The 21,454-nt window shown below is 40.3% G+C and overlaps 1 protein-coding gene across 5 annotated transcripts in view; it reads left to right on the plus strand.

The window, feature by feature from the left end:
- Window positions 1–21,454, plus strand: part of TEX2 (testis expressed 2) — a 54,798-nt gene that overhangs the window by 27,224 nt on the left and 6,120 nt on the right. For all 5 annotated transcript variants that reach the window (XM_056340195.1, XM_056340372.1, XM_056340016.1 and 2 more), the window contains 6 exons: window positions 5,263–5,463; window positions 7,120–7,456; window positions 8,683–8,930; window positions 11,359–11,505; window positions 12,902–13,001; window positions 17,658–17,790. In XM_056340195.1, coding sequence (XP_056196170.1) covers window positions 5,263–5,463; window positions 7,120–7,456; window positions 8,683–8,930; window positions 11,359–11,505; window positions 12,902–13,001; window positions 17,658–17,790 — 1,166 coding nt within the window. The remainder of the gene's footprint in view (window positions 1–5,262; window positions 5,464–7,119; window positions 7,457–8,682; window positions 8,931–11,358; window positions 11,506–12,901; window positions 13,002–17,657; window positions 17,791–21,454) is intronic.

Here is a 21,454-nt window from a genome sequence, read left to right on the forward strand (position 1 = left end):
GAATAAAACACTTGTGCTGGTTAGTGTGTGCTTCTGTAGATTTCTGTGCTTACTTTACTCAGATGTCTTTGGTATTGGAAGGAGAACATCCCCCTAACCAGAAAACGCACACAAAACCGCAGCATCTTCAGTGTATGTTTTCTTATCTTCTTATTCCCTTAGTTTTCAGTTCTCTGGCTTCCTCTTTTTTTTTTTTTTTTTTTTTCCTTCCTCTGCCCACTGTTGTTTTTTTCTTCTGTAATGCATTAGTCTCTTCTAACATATTGGCCTTCTCAGGTGTGCATTCCCTTGGGTTGTGCTGGCTGATACAAAAAGTTCCAAGTAACAGCTAAGATAGAAATGATAAATTTACCCTTTCTATGAGAAAGAACTTCGATGGGAGGGCTGTTTGATTTGAGGGATTGACAGTGCCTGCTGCAGAAGCAAAGCTCTCTGAGCCCCAGCTGTACAGAAAGAGGTGGCTTTTCACAGCATGCTGTTCCTGAGTATCACACAAGGGATTTCATGTTTGGTGGTGGCCTCTGGTAGACACAGGTGTCTTCCTGTTAAGGTGATGGTCACTTCTGCCTACTTTAGACCTTTTTTATCTTTAAGATTCCCCGTCAATAAAAGCTTGGGAAACTGCATTACATTTTTCCTCATTTATCAAGGAAAATACTATTGAAGTATATAAAGTATTATAAAGTAGTGATAATGATACAACTAGTGGGGTCTGAGGGATCAACAGTCTTTCAAGAATTTTGGTGCTGGAGCATTTGATTATATCATTTAATGATAAAATGGGTATTACTGATCTCTCAATATCACTAAGAAGCTCTGGGGGCAGTTTTAATCCAGATTTTGGCTTGTGTCGTAAATTTGACTTGCTGATTCTTTTATTTATGTATTTGAAAATATCATAGCAGTGATATTTTATATTTATATATATATATATATAACATTTTTATTTTCACTTGCAGGCTTGATCTCTGCCCCCAGCTTTCTGGGTCTTTTGTAAGGGTCTTTTGCAAGGGTCTTTTGCAGTTGCCCCCAACCTCCCTCTCTGGTTCACATTCTGAGATCTTTAACTGAGTAATATTAAAAATTGGTGCTCTGCCGTTCTTACCAACATGTGTTGTTCTGCTGAGCTGCCGTTTGAATGAAAAATTTGTAGCCCAGAGTCATGAAAGAGGACAGGTGAGCCAGGGCTGGCCTTTTGAAGCTGTTCTATGCACACGCCTGTGTTGCCCAGCCCCACGCTCGTGGCGGGCAGTGCCGTTGGTGGCACCGCGGTGGCCGAGGTGCTGAGCTCCTCTGAAGCCAGCTCGGGCGCTGCTGCTGAGCACGGACGTACGGGTTTGTGAATAGTAGCTGTGACTTTGCTACAGAAGCTGTGCCACCCAAGGTTCCCACCAGGCACTTTTCCAGGTTAGTTACCAGCCTGATGGTGAAGCGATTTCTCCTGATCTCAGCCATGAACCCGGAGCCACTGGTGACCTTTATAAACGGAGATCACAGGATCAGTGTAAATGGGAAACAGCTGCGGAGCAGCATATGACTATGGTCATTGTCCTCCCTGAATTACTAAATTTCTTATTTTAACAACTTCAGTAGTACAAAAAAGACCCATCATACAGTCACTCCTCTCCTGCACAAAGAAACGCATTGTTGTTTCAGGAGTTTGGGAAAATATATTGGTTGCTAGCACATTATGGTAACATAACTTCTCTGTTTAGATGCATTGCAAAACGGTTTCTGTAGGCTGGGAATCTTTTGTTCCAATTTCTTTTTGCAAAGAGAGGGGTGGAGGTATTTCTGCTAAAATTGTTCTTAAAATACAGGAATGAGTTTTGGAGCTTCTTGGATAACCTTCTCAATGTTGTTTTTTTTTTTTAAGCTAAATGAAACAATTTACAAAACTGAAAATTGCTGAAGTGAAAAGGTAATGGTATAATTTTCCCCTTTAACATTGTTAGATATATGAGGGGGAAAAAAATTCCTGCAGCTGGCACACATCTTCAGATTCATTAATAGACTAGAAGAAGCATCATTTGGTGAAGTACTAACATTTGACTCTCAGCCATGCAGTGTTTCCCTGTGTTAGAAAAAGAACCTGGAAGTTGAGTGCAAAAAAGCAGCAGTGCATCCTTAGAAATTGGGAAACTAAAAGTTTAGGGACAAGGAGGTTTGCAGTAGTGTGGTATCTCTGTCATCCTGTTGGCTAGGTACTGTCTGACAATAAAACCCAAATGTTTGAATTTAAACTTCTTTATGTTTTGGGGTTTTGGGCTGTGCCTCAAATACATGAAGCAGCAATCTCTTCCTTGTAAACAAATCTCTACGTAGGCTGCTGTTCTAGATGATAAATGTACTTCTGTTCAGTTGGTTCTAGATTTTGAATGTTCAATACTGTAGACAGCCAGAAATTGTTGTTAAAAGTTTTGGACAAATGATTCTTCAGCTGCTATAACCCGATGGCTGTGGTATGAGAAGCAGGGTTTGTGCGGGCAGGCGCCGGGCAGGGTTTGAGAGCTGTGTGTTCGGCAGATTACGCAGCTAATCCATTTGTTTGAAGTGGAAAGCCTGGGCGCATGGTAGGGATCAGAAAAGCAGGTGGGACTTTCCAGGGCTCCTGAATGCTTAAGCAGAATGGGAATATACAAACTGAGGAAGCACAGAGATTCTCTTCTGTTTATTTTTGTCCTTTAAATCCAGTGTGTCTTGCTGCTGCTGGGAAGAAGGTGGGAATCTTCAAAAGGACCTTGTCTCTGTTGTTTCATTATGTAGGGCAAGGAAATCTGGCAGAAAGGCTGATACCGGCACTGTTAGAGAAGAGACAGGGTAGGAAAGGTGCTGCTCTAGCGGGTGATGTTGTCATGGATGAATTCAGACCCCTGTGCTACCAGAGATTCACTGGACTTGGTTAAGTCACTTAATATGTGGCTGGCTCCTTTTTATCGCAGATGGCTAGCTCAGTGTGTGCTGGAGGGATAAAATTAAATGTGACTCTAAGGGTGTTGGGTAACGGTCTTATAGCTGCTGGGAAGGTACAGCAACGTTTGTGTGTCTGACGTGTGTCCCAAGGTGTTCCAGTCATCTCCACTCTTCATCTTTAAAGCTATGTTCATGGATTTTTTTACTTCTTACTATGGTACATGGCTGTCAAGGGAGTGATGTATAAATTGCTTCTTGTTATCACTGCGTGTCCTCTGCTCAGCTCAAGTGCTGGTGCCAGAAACTCCAGCCAGTTCAGTCTCAAGCAGGACATTAAAGAAACTTCCAAGTGTGCTCTGACCTTCCTTCTTGGGTATCTTGTATACCCGGAGGTTTCAACCCTCCTACCGAAAATAACACCATAGCTTATTACGGTTACAAGAAGAGCTTGTGTGGCTAAGCTTCATACAAAGATCTACTTGCCGAGTGTCCCTTTCCCTTTGTGGCAGCTCGTGTGATCCTCGGCCGAACCACCTTGCAGAAGGCGGCACTAAACTTTGGAGGCAGCACATTTTCATCTGTACGCTTGCCCGGCTGCAGGCTCCAGACTTCGGAGTCTGAGCTAGAAATAGTTTGGAGATCTGACCCAGGGAGCAGGTGGGAGTCTCTCCAGAGATCTGAGGGCCATATGGATATTCCAGTTCTGCAGAGTGAATGGTTCACGGTGCTTTTAGGCAACTCACGTGATGTCCTTGTGCTTCAGTAAGTCCAGCTGGAGTTCCTGGCTGAAAATTAATTGCTGTCTGCTCAAAGATGTCTTGGCTTGATAATTTCTAGGAAGGAAATGGGATGTGCTCAAACATACATGAACCCTGCTGTGCAGAGCCTTGACTGTTTATAGAAGACTCTTCCTCATGCATTGTATTTCCTATATGGTAGTTGTATATAACCCTGTGTAAGCAAAAGAACCCAAACACAAAGCTCCTTCAAAGAGCATGTGTCGGTGGAGGTATTTCTGTTAATAAAAGAGGTAGTGTGCTTTGGAGCCGAGCAAAGATGATTGTCGTAATCTTTCCTGGATGTAAAAGAAATGCTAATTTATCTAGGTTTTTCAGGGTTTATAGTGAAAACAGAGCTTAGATGTTGGGGCAAGCAAAGCATAGATATCACTGTTACTATGGCACCTAAGAAAGTTTATGCTGTTTATTCTGAGAAACTGTATGGCAGTGGAGTAAATGAGCATTAAAATTTACATTTCTCTTTCTGAGTGGAAAATTCTTTAATAAGTTAAAATGTTGCAGTAATTTCTGGGATGTTTTGCATAAAGTAGTTAATTTTTTTTTTGTTTTGAAGAATACTAGGGGTGCTTATTCAGCTCTCCCCACTTCCCAGCAGTGGATGCTCTCCCCCCTGCTATGCTCTTCCCCCCCCCCCCCCCCCCCGGTATTTGTAAAGATGCCATTTTACTTTATGCTCTAGGGTACAGCTGTTTAAAGTCTTATCTCCTTCGCTTTCTGTTGACATTAATGAATACTGAGTATGCTGAATTAAGGTTTTAATGTGCAGGTAGAAGTAATTATCAAAGTATGTTGTATGGCAGGTTAAGAGGAAGATGACTTGCCCTCCATGAATGAGTCATCTGGCGTGTCTTTTGCCCCATTTTATCATCTTGCATTTTCTGTAATCAGTTGTTAGAGTAGTAGTATCACGTACAGGCGTGTTACAGCAGGGCTGGTTTGTTTGTTCTGTTTCTTTCACTGTACAGAAATGAATGAAATTTAATCCACACGTATGACTCCTGTGTGGTGACTGGGCAGTTACACAACATGTTAAATAATCTTAAATGGTTATGATGCATTAAAACAAACTCCATTGTGGTCTTCCACTCAGTCCTTAATTGTTGGTGATTAAAATGTCAGTGCTGTCTGTAAGCAGACAGACTGTTTGCTCTGCCTTGGCTGTTGGTGATTAAAATGTCGGTGCTTGCTGTAAGCAGACGGGCTGCTCTGCCAGCGTGCCCTTACCAGCTGCCTGGTGGCTTTTCCCAGCAAGCCTGTGTCCGCAAAGCACACAGTGTTTCCTGGGGATGAGGTGAGAGAGCGCCGTGTTACCTACACAAAATGATTTAGTCAGAAAAACAAAAAAAACATTGTGCGCTTGGAATATAGTCCTCATATCACGCTCTGTCAGTTTGGTGCTACCTCATTTATGGCGTTTACTGCTTCATTGTATTTGTGCAGTAGGTAAAATTCAGCAAAAGCTTGGAAAATTATTTAAATTTTTTATGTACACGCTGTACATGGCTTTCCCACAGCTGAAAAGCCTGTTAACAAGTGTTTTCTTCTCTAGGGATGGATGAATGAAATTTATAATTATGATCCAGAAACGTACCATGCTACTTTGACTCACTCTGTCTATGTGCGACTTGAAGGAAGCACCTTACGACTGTCAAAACCTAATAAAAATATTTCCAGAAGGGCTGTGTACAATGAGCCAAAGCCTGAAGTCACGTATGTCAGCCAGAAAATTTATGAACTTACAGAGAGCAAGGTGAGTGTGCCTTACTTATATCTGATTTTAACAAAAAAAAACTTGGAAGCTTTTTTAAAATTTTGAAGTCTTTTTCAGTCTTCTAGTTTCAAGTTCTGTCATTATGTAAACAAAACTGTTGTGACTAACTTGCAGAAGATTGTGCTGGGGAGGAAAATGGAGCGGGCTTTAGAAAAATTACATATTTACACAGTAAGGGGAAAGCATGATTTCCCTCTGTTGGTTCAGAGCAGGAGTGAACACGTGGGAGTTCGGAGGATTGTTCCCCACACATTAGATTACTGTGTGACTCTTCTGAAGCTTACACCAAAATACATGATCTTTGGTGGTTGTCTCTGTCCCAAGGCAGTTCAGGCAACTTCGGCGTTTCACTCAAAGAGGGAACATGCATTTTATAGAAACGGAACAGAGGAGAGCAAGAGCTGGCTGGGACAGACACAACTTGCTGTTGGTACCCACCGCTTAGGGAAGGAGATAAGGATTTTTGCAGTTGGAAGAGTGCATCAAGAGTAATGCTGGGATGTTTTTTCTATGTGTTATTTGCCTCCCCCAAATCTGTGAAGAGTCGCCATGTGAAGTTGATTCCATTGGCATTGCATTAAGTAATACATCAATACCTCATTATTAAACGAATGGATTTTTTAAACGTGCTGCATCAATAGAGGGTCTTGGCAGTACAGACGTAGACGGGAGCTGTGCTTCAGCTGAAGGTGGAAGTTAGAGGGAGAGAGGGACCAAGGCAGCCGTGAGGAAAACCTCCCTTTGTTTCCCCGAGCCGCTATGGGAAAGCAGCTGGCTGTCAGCTCCGCTTTCCAGTAAAGGAAGGCGATGGAAAAGATTAAGCAAAAGCTTAGATTACTGCCTATTCCAGATTTGTTTTCCCATAATCAAGACAAGCGAAGCTATCACATGCTACCAGAGCACTTGACTGACATTGGTTCCCCATGGTATCTTGGAAAAATTTCTAGTACTTCCCCACCAGCCCAGCCACATTGGTTACAAAACTGTCGAAGTTACAAAAGTCTGGAGTACCCTGACTGTAATGAACAGATGACGGCTATTCTTCAAGGTATTTACCCACAGTCCTTGGAGAACATGGGCAAGTTCAGCCCTTAGATAAGAATTTTTAACGCTTACCACTCTTCTCATCACTTGCATTGTCTGGGTTCTCTCTGAAGCTACTGAATTCGGAATATAATTGTCTGCCAGTCACTCTTACGGCTTGATTCGTACTTGGTGTGACTGTTGCCAACTTCAAACACTCTGTTTCCTGAGATGGGCCTGGAAAGTTGAGTTTAAAACTCAGTTTAGATTCTCATTATCTACCCCATGGTCACAGAAGTAAGGTCCTTGGTTTTTCTGGTTTTTCTGCGTATCTATTGAGAATAAGATCTTCTAAATGAAAACTGAGTTTCTAATCCGCATGATTGTAGAAGTCTAAGCTACTTAAATGGTCTTTGTTTCAATTCCAAGGCGATGGCTCAGCAAAGACTTAGCGATAGCAGTGGATTGGACATCAACCAGCTGTAAGTTAAGAGTCAGTTAAATCCAGCAGATCCAGTATCTCCTGCATTCCTATGTTCTTTATATGAGTATAGAAACATAGAAGATACAACTGAAAAATAAATTAATTTAATCCTTTTGTTTGTTCATCAGATTTCCCTGGTTCCTAAGAGTCTGGCACGAAAACGGATTTGGAATAAGAAGTACCCTATTTGCATCGAACTCGCTAGGCAGGATGACTTTATGGCTAAGGCCCAGACTGATAAAGAGAATGTGGAGGAAAAGTTACCTGCTGAAAAAGTGGACTTGAACAATGAAGAATCCAAGAAACCTCCGGATGGAGCAAAGTACGCTAGCCAAAAGGATCAAGTGCTTTATCTCTTTGGAAGGACGGGTAGGGAGAAGGAGGAATGGTTCAGAAGGTTCCTTCTCGCATCCAAGCTGAAGTCTGAAGCAAAGAAGTCATCCAGTTTATGTGGAAGCAAGCCAGGTATTCAAAAATTATGTTCTAGTAAAAGTGTCTATTAAAAGAAACAAACCAAAGTTATGTTTTCACAGTGGTAGTTATAGCAACTGTGCAGCCATCGTGGCCTTTACAGACAAATAATCCTAAAGATACTTCTCGGCTCCTTATCTTGGCCTTTCGTTCCCACTTTCCCACCCTGCCTTTTCCTCTCTCGGCTATATACTTGGCTGTATGCCCTCAACTATTCTTACTATTTTTAGACTGTTTTATGTGAATACACTATTTTTTTCAGTGTCTGTAACAACTTCTGTAGTTTTTGTAAGGATGAATTGTTACAGTCTTCCCCGCCCCCCCCCCCCCCCCCCCCCCCAGTTGGAACTGATGTCACATTCGTGGTATTAGACTTAGTCCTCGTTACCTGTTCTTTCTTCTCCATCCTTCCTTCCTTCCACTCCAGTCTCCTGTAAACAATAAAGAGCTTTCTCATGGGTTAATGTCACAAGAAAAAACCATGTTACTGTTTAAATAAAAAGTCCTGTGCTAATACATATATCTGAACTAACAAACATGTTAGTCTGCAGTATTCAAGTAGTGTAGTCTACAGTATTCAAGTAGTATATCAAATGTTTGAAATATTAATTTAAAACCATGCTGTGATATAATTTAGAATCTGAATGACTCATGCTTTTCTGTCTTTATCTATTCTCTGGGAAGCTCTTTAAAAATTGGTTAACATCATTATTTCTGGCACATAACTTCTTGAAATGCAAATGCAAAATTAATGGCTAATTAAAATTCTAATAGTTAGATGTTTTTGACAGTCCTTTTAATTGTAACAGGTTATAATTAAATATATTTTAAAAAGTTTAGTTATAGGTACATTTTAATCATCTGACTTTTATTTTAGGCGTTCCCCAGCAGGGCTATTGGGGGTTCTGCCATATGTTATACATATGTGAGTGTCCATATTTAAATATGCTGTTGATCAGCTGAGTTTTCCAGTCCCACATCCTGCTGAGTGCTGAATCATACCAAATATTGACTGATTTGGGTTTAGGACCACCTAAGCACACAATAGTGGAATTTACTTTTACCCTTGAAAATGAGAAAGCGCTACTCTGAATGGTCTTTTTTCAGAATAAATTATATCTGCAAGCTGATTTTGTTCCTTTAAGTGTTTGATCATACTCTCTGCTATTTGACACTCAGGTTCCTTTTCTGTTAAATGATTATTATTCCTTTTAATTTAGGGATTTTGCCAACACACGGTAGGACCGATAGTCAATCTGGAGTTCTCACACACAGCCGAAGCAGCAGCAAGGGAAGTGCAGAAGAAATTGCATCCCAGCCAAAGCACAAGGATCTGGTTGGCAATGTGCGGCAGAAAATGCTTCTGGACTACAATATTTATATGGCAAAATGTGTTCCACACGAGAAGAAAAGCCCTTCAGGTAGTCCGGTACTCAGTGCAGATAGCAGCCCTACAGCTGTGAAAAAGGTAATACTTCTCCCCTGAAAGATGTGTCGGAGGTGGTGATGTATTTTATCTTGTTAACTGCTACTTTAAGGATCAGTTATGTAGAAAAAAAAATTAATTTCTTTAACTACAGGTTGGACCTAAACTTTTTATAAAGTCAGTGTGAGTTTTCATGCTTGCCAGTTCCCTGTTGACCACAGTTTCTTCTTAATGTAATATACAAGTTTTCCATTTATTTTAGTTTGATTTCTTATCTCCCAAGAACACCTGTGTTTTTTCTAGACTTTGCGTGTCTTGTACCGAAAAGATTGTACAGCTGAAGGAAATACGGCTGTAAATTTTTTTCATTAGGAATGCACAGGTGTGTTCTAAAAAACATTGGTCCCAAAAGAGCTTGTATCTTATGCTTAAGATTAAAACAAAACAAACAAAAGATCAAACAAAATTCCACAAATGTCATTTGCCAGTAGTAGTAAAAAGCTAAGTTTTTCTGTGTATATTCTGAAGTAGATTGAACTAAAAGTCTATTTTTGAGGTCTTGGCTTGTTAAAAACATTTAAGTGGAATTTTTAGTACTTGGTAGTAAAATTGATCTTCATTTTCTGCTGCTTGTGTGGAGCTGAAGACCCTCTGCAGTTCCTCAGTGCATCTGAGCACCTGATTGGGACAGAATTGTCATGTAACACAAGTATGAGTTGGATGCTGTCTGTAGCAGTTTTTCAGTGCAGATACTACGCTATAAAATCTGTTTTCAGCCCCACGTCTGGCTTGGCTCATGCACTCTGGATCACGTGAAGCTGTGCTCTTTGTGCTGGACCTGAGAACTGTGTTTCTGTTGCATGCTTCAGGAAGCCCTTAACCTCTTCGGTTCTTCTCAAGAGTGATTCCTGGCCCTGTTGCCATGAATAGAGTTAGGAATTTGCCTTCAGGATGTATCTGATGGTCCTCTGGCTGCGGCTTTGGTGACAGTGGGACAGTGTTTACTCCAGTGTATCTGCTGCTTGGGTTCGTTGGGGAGCAGAAGTGGAAGCGGCTCTTGGATGGACTGCAGTTGGATTTGCTGTAGCCTGTAGACAGCCCTGCTCAAAAAGGCACAAGAAATGGATGGATGGGTTGTCTGGTTTCTGGTTTTAGACGTTTTCTAAAGCAATACTAAATGGCTCATTTGTAAGTATTGTGTAGTATGTAAACAGCATAATAGTAAACAATGTCTATAGCCCTGATAGTATTAAAGTATGGCACTCTTAATACATGGATCCTTAGTGTTAAGTACAATCAAATTCATTTAAAAGATGTAATTCATGTCATGCATCTTTGTTGCCAGGCTTTCATACGATGCCCCGAAAGGAGAGGTCATCCTTGGTATACCCTAGGAATAAACACATCTTGTGTTCCTCCAGGAAAAAGTCTATTTCAGCCCCCAGCAACCCCTGAAGCAGCAATGAGTTTGCTGCTGAACGTGGCACGTGTCTGAAATCATTCTATAAATAGCTCAGCGGGGCTGGCAGGGAACCTGCGTCACAGCAGCAGCTCCTAACGCAGCAGTGCTGCCTGCGTGAGGCTGCAGCCACTGGGAGCAGGCGCTGCCAAGAAACCGTGTTCAGAAACATAGCGTCTACCTGACTGCTTCTAGAAAGCACTGCTTTGCCAGTGGCTTCAGGATTTCTGCTTGTAAGAACGAAAGGTGGTGAATTCTCCTGTCATTGCAGGCAGTTGAGAGATGTTAAATACGTCTTTCCTTCATGGAAACCTCCTGATTTTAATGAAATACATGGTGGCATGTATGCACTCAAAATTATGTCAGCTGCCTTTGCTTCTGTGTCTGTAGTCAGTGTTGCAACATCCGAACAGGTAATACCTCCAAGTATTTTGGAATTGTGCTCAAGTAAACTGAGACTTAATCTCTTGGACCGTAAGCAAAACCTTCAGCGCAGCAGAGGGAACAACATATATCCTGCGTCCTATATACACACATTGGAAGGAAGACGGTGTTTCCCTGTACTTTGTTTATCATCTGTTTGTGATGTTTCTGAACTGGATTTAAGGATGTAAGATTGGATCTTGCTTTGCTGTTTTTTTGATAAAGCAAAGGAAGAGTAGAGTAGCTGTTCTGGATCCTGTTGGGAAGAGCGTGTCTGCTACAGACACATTTAAATTCTGCCCACTCTGGGCTGATCTGCTTTTTCTGCCAGAGGTTAAATTACACACAGCTTTCTCATTTCATTGCCAGAGGTCAATCTATATCTGTGTAGTCCTGTTCACTCTGTCGCATGTCAGGATGATGACAAGCAAGCTCATGTCAGGCCAGCTGATGTGGCTGTAAAGCTGCACTCTGTGCTGGACATTGGCGTTACTGGCTAACCCGGGCTGTAACACGAACTTCCCAGTATAAATGAGGCCTTTTCTGACCTGAATTTATAGAGCTGAATAACCTGCTCTGTGTTTTCAGTTACCAGATGCCCATGCGGAAGCTGAAGAAGAACAGGAGGTCTGGGTGAATGCTTTGCTTGGAAGAATATTTTGGGATTTTTTAGGAGAAAAGTATTGGTCTGATCTAGTGTCAAAGAAGATCCAAATGAAACTTAGCAAAATAAAGGTAACTGCTCTGGAGACTTGCACTACACATTCCTTACGGAGGAAAACAAGCACATAGTCTTTGAGTTTTAAAATAGTGGAAGAAGCACTGATTTCACACTTTTATGTAAAAGATAAGTAGATAGATACGATACAGAGTTCCAGTTCAGCTCTGCTCTCTGTTTCACAGTAGGATCTCAACATGTTTTTGAAGCAGTGTTTGCTGCTTCAGTTTCAAATGAACTCCAGCTACCACTGTTTGTGAATTTTTTATGTAAGAAGCAGAAGTATTATTTTATTTACTTTAGGGATAAGTAGAACTGTTTATAAATTATGAAATCTGCTTTGGGAAATAGTAGATTGCCTTTCAGATGGAGGAGATCAGGGAACCACAGTTCTGATGTGTTCCTGCTAAGACATACGTTACTTGCAGGAGAGGTCATTGGGTGTCTGTGGGGTGGTAGGATGTAATTGTGCATCAGCTGCATAAGCTCAAAGCGTGAAGGGAGGAGTGGTGCTTTTGAATGACTTTTGGGTCTTCCCTTTGCATTCGGTAACTCTTCCGAGCAGCAGCAGTTAATCACAGGCCTGTTCAGCCCCTGATGTTCGGGGAGGAGTTTCCCTGTTCCTAAAAGCAAAGGAAGATGTAGTCTTGCTGACAAAAGCTCTGAAACTTAGCTGGCAGTACCAGCTGTGAAATAGTGTTGCTTGTGTTTTGGGAAATAAGTGGTAACCTAATTCCACCCTGGCTGTTTCCACAATTATGACAGCAGGGTACCCAAACATCTCATTGGAAACAGCTTAAGCAAAAGACTGGGAATGGGGGATAGATGTGTTTTTGGTAGGTTAAAGCACTGTCTGTTCACAGGAGAAAGAATTTCTATCAATTAGGAATAATTACAGTAAATGGATACCAAAATAATTGTGATTCTGTGCCTCTCTTACACTAAAATTATGATACAGTTTTAAAAGCTAATGTGTTATAAAAAAATTTGCCAAGGATAAAAATAGCTGAGACATTGATGTAACTGCAACTATAAAATACGTGACTGATTTTAAAATCCAAACAAGTGTTTGATTTTTATTCACAGTAAAATAAGATTTACACTTCATTCTTGAGCTTCTTACATGTGTTGACTAAAAAGCATGTTGGAAGTTTAAGGTCAGCATCTGAACTTCAGCATAGTTTTAAAAACATTCCAAGTTCAGATGCTGAATTTCTCCCTAAAATATTATTTTGAAACTGATAACTGCAAAATCCTAGAATTGGAAGAAATTTATGTAATCATATTTGTGGTCTTTCACTGGTGGCTTTTCAGCTTGATCCATTCCTTAAGTTTAATGACCTTTCTTGTCTCAGGAAACAATGCTGTTTAGTTCCATAGCGTGGATTTGATTTTTACATTCTGTTCTTCTAGCTGCCGTACTTCATGAATGAGCTAACGCTAACTGAGCTCGACATGGGGATCGCAGTGCCGAAGATCCTTCAAGCCTTCAAACCTTCTGTTGATCACAGAGGTAAAACACATACTTCGTCTTCTGCTTTTGCCGGGTTCATGCCTTCACACCTGTGGAGAACAGAATTCTGATCTGTTTATCTTGTGGGTGTTTTAATCGGAGGAAGGTACGCTTAATAAGAGCTTATTTTGAGGAGATGCTTAGTGGTCTCTATCTCCAATAGTAGTAGCATCAGGCTTGGTATAAACATAAATCTGTAGATAATGGAAATACAATCATGTCTTTCTATTGGAGATAATTACTGAACTAAATTAAAATTTGCATGCAATGGAGATCTGTATCTGATACAGTCATGGACGACAGAGAGCGATGCATATCTCAGGACATCTCAAGATCTGATTCTGTTACCATAGCAGAAAACAGATTTGGCATTTGGCCCTCTTCAAGAGAAGTGGCCTTGTTCTGAAAACAGCGATTCAGAAAATACAATTGTAATAACTTAGAAGACAAGAATACAGTGTTGCTTTGAAAAGAAGCTTCAAAGTACAACACTGTTTTATTTCCTTAATATTAAATATGGATTTTGCTAAGCTGAACGACTTTCACACTGCTGCTTTATGAATTGGAACTGGTTTTTTTCTTTTTTTTTTCTGGCTTGTGTGTGGTCACAGGGGTATATTTGAGGATACTCTTGTCACCTAAGTAGCTTCGCAGAAAGACAAGCTTGGGTTAGTGTTTTTTTTAGCTTCAGAAGTATTTGTTCTGCATGCTGAGGAGAGGTAGATGCCATCTTTCTTCTAAGACATGTAATCAGAGCAGTCCTGAATTTTAAATTGTTTCTGAGTTATTAAGGGTTTCTTGACTTGTCTCCTCTCACTCTATTGACTCCTTTACTTACCATATTGTTACACTGGGCTGGAGAAGCGAAAGAGGTTATTTAACTCAAGGTGGAAAAGTTTGTAATTGATCTAAAGGGAAATAAATCCTTGGAGGACCTGTTGTGGTGCAGCTATGGATTGCATGGCAAACAACTTATTTTTGTTTTAAACTGCTCTTTCAACTCTTAGGTGAAGATATCAAAGTCATTTCTAGACGGTGCTGAAACCAATAAACTGGTAGCGAGGTGGCAGGAATTTAATGAATTTGCAATACTTGTTCAGTGTTAAGGCCAGCAATGAGCCGAACTTCAGCAAGTCTCAGTAGCGCGTTTAGAACAGTAACAGTGAACATGGACAGAGCAGAGTTTGAACAGATAACTAGCTGAAAATCTGCACAGGATCAATCTTCACTAGCTCTCCTGTACGCAGTGTTTCTAAGTGAGGAAAGGCTATCACGTTTCTTTATGTAGTACCTTCTCAGAGTGTGAGGGTATTGGACACACAGCAGGTACGTAGCACCACGTCCTTTCTTGCAGTACTGACCCTGGGGGTTTGAGGGGGGGTTTCTCTTCACTGGGGTGGTTCATCTCTTCAACATCTTAGTTCTGCTTGCTGTTCTTAAAGGTCAAGCAACCCAGGATGGAGAATTTGTGGTAGAGTTCAGCTGTGCACAGTTTCTGGCACAAGCCAGTTTCTGCTTAGAAGCAATTGGGGCTTCATCTCTGCTCCTGTTATGTAGTTTGAACCTGGTCTGTGTAAGGTTTATTTAATGTAGGTTTGATGTAAGACTCACTTGTCTGCCACTTATTACAGGACTCTTCTGTAACAGTTATCATCAGACCTTTGCAAGAATACCAGGTGCATGAAATTTAGGAGGACATAAATAAACTTTATTACTAATATTAAAAATGTTGTTCCACTCAAATCACTGACTAAAAGCATGAGAAGGTTAGTAAGCTGTAGCCTTTCTCTCGTAAAAGAGTGAATAAAATGAACTCTGGGGAATCATTACAATTCTCTTGGACATACATAACGTGTTAACTAATGCTGCCTGTGGTATCCAAACGCTATTGTTTGCCCTTATCTCACTTGAGACTTGCTGCTCTTTGGGGAAAAGCCTTATCGGTAAAACACTGGGTACTTTGCTGCCAGCTTCTTGAAAGTATGTTTTCCACTGAGCTTGATAAAAAAAGCATATTTGAAAAGAGCAAATTGTTTTGTTGTCATGAGGAACAAAAACTGTCTTTTAAGAGAAATCAAAATTGAGTAGATGGAATAAGCTCATGTGCCATCAGTATTCAGGGAACTAAAAAGTATTGCTGCTGCTTGTCATGTGCTTCCTGGGTGGGACAGCAGGTTCTCCACAGTGCTTACGACATCCTCCGGTGTTTCCAGTAGCAAAGTGGCTTCACCACTGGCAGAAATTTTATTTTGAATTATTGAAAACAAAGTGAAAACTCTAAAAATTATTACACGTATGATGCTTGCCAGGTGGTTTCATGGTTTGATTTTAGACGAACTTGCACTTTGAGGTTCCTGTCGGAGTGTTTCCCTTTGCCTAGATTTACACTTTTTAAATAATGTTCTCTGTTCTCATAACTTTAGTTGTAACCAAAGACTGTCATTCTAAGTCATGAGATGGTATTTAGAAGACTGCTGCACACTTGGCTTCAATTAATGACTGACAACTGCAGGGAGAACAATTAACTCCTTCAGTTTCTTGTTCGGTTAAACTGATAAGCAAACATTTGGGGTAGAATTTGTAATCCGTGCCTCATATTGTCGAATGACATGTGAACTCTTAGTATCTGAGTTTTTAAGAGCTTGCAGTGAATTATTACTGAAATAACTTGTTTTGCTGTTATACCTAAAAGACCATAAATAAGGGAATGATAATTGGAAATGCATGTTTTCATAAGGATAAATGTATTTGTTAGTAAGTTGACCTATGAATAAACAACACATGGGGCGGGGAGTGGGGAATCCTAAAATTTCAGGTCATTATCCAGAGCAAACACTTATAAGAAATCTATTTTTTTAAGTGTTTGAGACAGTCAGTCATTTGAGGTAGCTTTTTGTGAGGCTTTAAAATGCAGTTACTAATTGTGACAGGCTTTGTTTTGTCCATGCTTTTTTACCAGTGCTCGATTACAAGAAAATATTTTTTGATTATGTGGCTCCTCTAAGTAACTAAATTTGTTAGCAGACAATGTTAGGAAAAAAATATCTTGTTTCTGTTAATACAGTCCTATTTGGGTGACAGCATATGCTGTACTATTTACTGTACTTCTGTTGAGGCCAGGGAACCAGATAGCTCTGAATCGAGTGTACCATCTGCCCAATTCTTCAACCCCCCCCACCCCCCCAGCCTTTTTTTTTTTTTTTTTTTTTTTTTTTACTCGCTGGAAAATGTGTATGAACGTTTTGTGGCCAGAAGGGATTTTCCCTCTCAGTACTGGCATCCTTTGCTTAATTTGATCTTCTGTTAAAACAACATTGATGTTTCAAGCATGCTGACTCACTGGTTATTGCAAATGTCTGTTTAGCTGTGTTCTTGTTTCCGATGATCTTACTGCTGCTTGGTTACTCTAAAGAGGAAAAAACTATATAAGCTTGTGTTTGAGTTCTTGTGTTTTATTTAGAACAGCAGTGGAAAAGCTGTATGCTAGAAAAGAGTAATTTGGGTTAGTAAAGCAGCAGCTGGCCTTCGGTGCTGTTTCCACCATGTAATCTCGTGGTGTACCAGTGACCTGGTCTTTGGGAGCTGTATTTCTGTTAATATAAATGGGTGGGATGGGGACAGTGCCGTTCTGATACATTTTTGCAGAAAAGAAAACAGTCGTTCCTTAACTAAAAAAGCGTGTCTTTTCTAGATCAATCAAACCCAAAGAGTAGTTACGATTAATTGCTTCTGACTGAGTAAATAAAAGTAGAATGCATTAGTGGTTGATGTGCCAGTTACTGGTAGGGCATCATGTGTGCAGCTGCAGTGTCTGGAATAGGAAGACGCGTAATCTGTTTAGCAGCATCTGATTTCTGATCTCTGGATCACAAATACCCTACAGGTTTCTTTAATCGGTGGGACCGCAGGGTGTCATTTAAGAGGCAGGACCTAATCTTGCAGTTATTCCCAAGACAAATCTTTTGGTGATTGCGATAAGCAAATAGTCTGTCCAGAGAATAGGATTTAATTTAATACTACGCATCTAGAATTGTTCTAAGTAACGACCCTGACCTGTGAGTCTTAAGGAGAATGCCTATAGCTGAGTTACTGAGCGAACCTTTTCATACTTCTTCCATACACCGTTGTCGAAAGCAAAAGAGACCGCAGGCTTTGATGCGAGACAGGCAATATTGCTTTGGGATTTCAAGTTTTGCTTCGTTTGGACGGCGTAAGTAACATAGAGGAGTGTCCTCTTACCGTTTGGCTTGGAGCAGTACTGTAAATAGTTTTGAAGTGAATCCCTGATTGTGTTCCATTTTCTTTATCTTGATTCAGGTCTCTTAAGTAGTTTAGGTCTGTGTAAATATTTTTCTTTTTTTTTTTTTTTTTTTTGATTGTTACCTGTACTTACCGATGTGTTTTTCAGCATGGCTTTGATTTATATCTGCACATTCAACTTTGTTCCACAAGCTTAATGTGAACAGAAAACTGGCTTTGATAAGCTGTTGATTATTTGTGAATTAATGACATAAATCAGTTGACAAAAAAGAGTTTTTCTCTTTGGAAAAAAGTGTGATGTATAGACTTTTTTAAAATGAGTTTTGGTTTGACATTAAAATAAAGTGATTGTGACTGTTCTTAAAGTGACATCTTTGTTGTTGTTCTTAATTTTAGGACTTTGGATTGATTTGGAAATGTCCTACAATGGATCTTTTCTAATGACCCTAGAGACCAAAATGAACTTGACCAAACTTGGTAAAGAGCCGCTTGGTGAAGCTCTTAAAGTTGGAGAGATTGGCAAAGAAGGGTAAGGTATTACCATGGTGGAACGAAGCGAGAGCTTTCATAGTGAAAAAGTGGGATTTTCCTTGTGCGCGTGCAGCTTTGGCTCTGCAATCGATTGGAAGGAGTTGAGGGGGTTGCACACATGTGAGTGTAGAACTTGGCCTTTCTGTGCCACTTTAGTGGGTGATTCCACCATCGATAATTGTCGTAATATAAGGTTTTTGTAGTACAATCATTTTTTTAAATATGTATTTTATTAGGATTTTAAGATGTTGTGTGACTAAAATTTAGTTTTGTCTTATGCTTGACTTAGTCTTAGCCAGTAGGACTGGAATACCAGAGATACACACCTGCAGGTACGGCGGTAGACACATGTAACATGCTACTACAGCGTGGCACAGCTACAGTTGTAAACAACTGTAAACTGTAAACAACTGTGGAAGGTAATAAGCTGTAATTGTTATGCAAAGACTTTTTAAATAGTTTTTTGGCATCGTGGGAAAAGTCACACCCCTGCTTTAGTCTCCAGTCCCACTTCTGTTTACCAGCTATGTCTAAGTAAAATGCTTTGTAGAGGAACTAATTAGAAAACACACATATTGTAACTTAGCTAACTTCTATTTGTGCTTTCCCTCTTATTTTTATAATGTTTGAATTTCATCAGTCTGTCCATTTGTATTAACCTGGTGACACCTGTCAAATATCCATCCCGTCAGCTGTGGAGTGTTGAGTCTGTTTGTGCTCTTTTTTCTTTATACTTAAGAAACCTGCAGTCCCTGAACAGTAGGTGGTCTCTGATGTAGTGTACAACCACTGCCAACAAATCAAGAAAATATTCTCTAATTCTGGCCATTTTTTAGATATGAATAAAATGTTGCGGTCTTTGAGAGTTAAGAGATGCTTTGTATACTCGTGTCGTAGCTCTGACCACTTATTTTGAGGTATGGTGAAGTAATACTTACAGCAACGGTATTTTATAGTGCAGTCATGACAAGAAAATAAATGTGAAAGAACTAATGGCTGAATGATCTCATACACTGGTAGGAATGCAGAGGATTTAAAATCAACCTGCTCGAAAACAAATATCACTGCTTGAAATGTTTCTGAATTTGTGTCGGTATAATTAGTGGGTGTGATTTTTGAAAATTCCATTTCATCTTTTCCATCCAAAAAATGGGGCACAGAGAATGAAATGTCTATATAAGTTGAATTCTTGCTTTTCTTCCCCATCCCTTCAGGATTTTATTTGTGTCTTTTTTTAGATCTGTCCAGTGAAAGAACAACCTCAGAAATAATTAGTGAACCCATTGATTTCATATTTAAAAATCAGCTTGATGCTAGCTGAGCAATAGGCCCCCAGCAACACAAATGTAAATGTCTGTAGCTAAGCAACCAATTACTTGAAGGTATATCCATGAACCGTATTGCTCCCTGCACATGGCTGGGATGTTGCGGATGCTCGGGGCAGGTACCATGCCAGCTTTACATAAAGAGCAGTCTAATGCATTCCGGTTTTGCATGTGGTTTTTTGGTTGCTTGGTGGTTGTGGGTTTTTTTTCCCTTAAATAAAATGAATATTATAAACAAACAAACAAAGACTCTGAGGAGTATAGAGCAGTTTGATCCTTATCTATGCTTTCCATTGTGTTAGTTAATTTTACTGACTTTTTTAATTATCAGCTGACAATTGCTATGACAAATCAAACTATTCTGCACGTGCTTGCATCCACAGTCGCGATGTCTGTAATTGATGCATGTTGGTTGCTTACGCTCGTTTCTGTCCCTCAAGAGCCTGGAACAAACCGCCTCTTGAGATGCAGTAACCACGAACTCGTGTGAGAAAGGCATCTTCTCATCCAGAAAGGGGGGGGAACAGCACTGGGTTTTAACTGGACTTGGATACTGTCATTGTAAAGAGAGACAAATGGTTCAGTGTTGCAGTCGATCCCATCGTTGCTGTTGTGTTACTGTTTGAAATAAAAGTGAAGTGAGCTGGTGTAGTTTGATAATGCTGTCTGGCATGCAGTCTCAGGAAAATGCAGCTCTCAAAAAGGTTGTAAAACCATTTAATTGCCTATTTTATAAAATTAATACAGTAGGAGGTTCTACTGTACTGGAGATTAGGCAAGTGCAGGCAGGCTAACCCAAAGTTACTGCAGTTTCTTACCCCATCTTTTTTTTTTTTTGCAATGTTGTACCATGTAAAAACAAACTGACAAATGGCAATTCATAAAATATTGTGCAATCTGCTCAGGAACAATACTGTAGCTGCAAATTGTTTTTCTGCCAATGTTTGTGTCGTATAAATGGTCCATTGTGTGCGGAGATCCCCTGAAATCTCACTCAGGCTTATTTATTGTTTGCTTTGTTTAATGCGAGGAAATCTTGAGGTTTTAGCCAGTCAGTGCGTGCTCGTGGAGGCACTTCAGAGAGCCCTGTTACCTGACAAATGAAACACCTCCTTGCAAGAAGGTGCCACCTTTGAGAGCCTTGAAAATGCACTGGGCATGCTTTGAATGGGGTGGTGTCACATGCACAGGAAAGGGAACTGAGGGTACCCCCAGGTAGATAATGCACAGTTTGAATCTGACCTAAAAACATGAATTTCTCTATGAGAAGCTGCTCCAGCATTGCTGTTCGGGTCAGTGACGTGACCCATCCACACACCTCCCGAAGTCCTCGGGGAGGTGGTTCATTTTGGTGTGGTGCTCCACTCTTCTGCAGGTACAAAATGCATCTGCGGGTGAGAAGAGATTTACCGTTTGGATCCCATAGCCTGGGCAGCAAATCCTTCGGTGTAGAGAGGTGATGGGGTTGCTGCTTCAGTCCTTAAACAGGCAGTTAGGAAGGAGTGTTGTGCATTGTGAGATGTACTTGAACTGTCCTTTTACATTAGGACTTTGTGCAGCAGCTAACGGTTTGTTCCACGTAAGGAATAGTGCAGTAGTCTCAGTCCGTGCGCTGTGTGAAGTTAAATGCTACAAATAAATTTCCAAGAACACATGTGCGCGCGCGCACACACACACAAAAAAAAAAAAAAAGAAAATGCAGCTATAAACTGTATTCTGAACAGGCTGTAGAATATTACAGTCCTGGGTATAGTCCCTAGGGCTAAACCCGTGTCCTTTTCAAGCTTGTCATGTGTAACTCTTTCAAGCTCTTGCATTCGGTAGAGATCTGTTAATACTGAAGTTTTTTCACTGCATCCTTCCCTAATTTTAATCTGTTTGAAAGATTTGAAACCTTTTCTGTGATTGTGTACATAAATTCTTCCATAGTCGAAGTCTAGGAATTAGTTGCTACTGTGTGATATTTTGTACCCTAAGAGCAGCACTTGTTTGATTTTATTACTTTATTTTTTTTCCCCTTTTCCCTGTGACATTCTTTGCTTTATTCCATCTTGGACCATCCTCAGAAAAAAACCCACAAAATCTTAAATCCTGTAAACAGCATTCATTGTGTCAGAGGAGTTTAAAAATTCACAACCCCACAGGTCTATTTCCCCACAAATACAGCAGTATTTCCAGCAAAGCTACTGAAGGGAGATTATAGCCTAAATTTTTATGGGACAAAAGTATCTCTGCAACACATCTGAGAGATACTGCTTCCCAGGGTTATATTAGACTACTTCTGTTTGTAAAATTACCTTTTTTTCTGCATGTAATTGATAAGTGATGACACACACT

Source organism: Falco biarmicus, chromosome 1, assembly GCF_023638135.1.
Source record: "Falco biarmicus isolate bFalBia1 chromosome 1, bFalBia1.pri, whole genome shotgun sequence".
In the NCBI taxonomy this organism is placed as follows: Eukaryota; Metazoa; Chordata; class Aves; order Falconiformes; family Falconidae; genus Falco; species Falco biarmicus.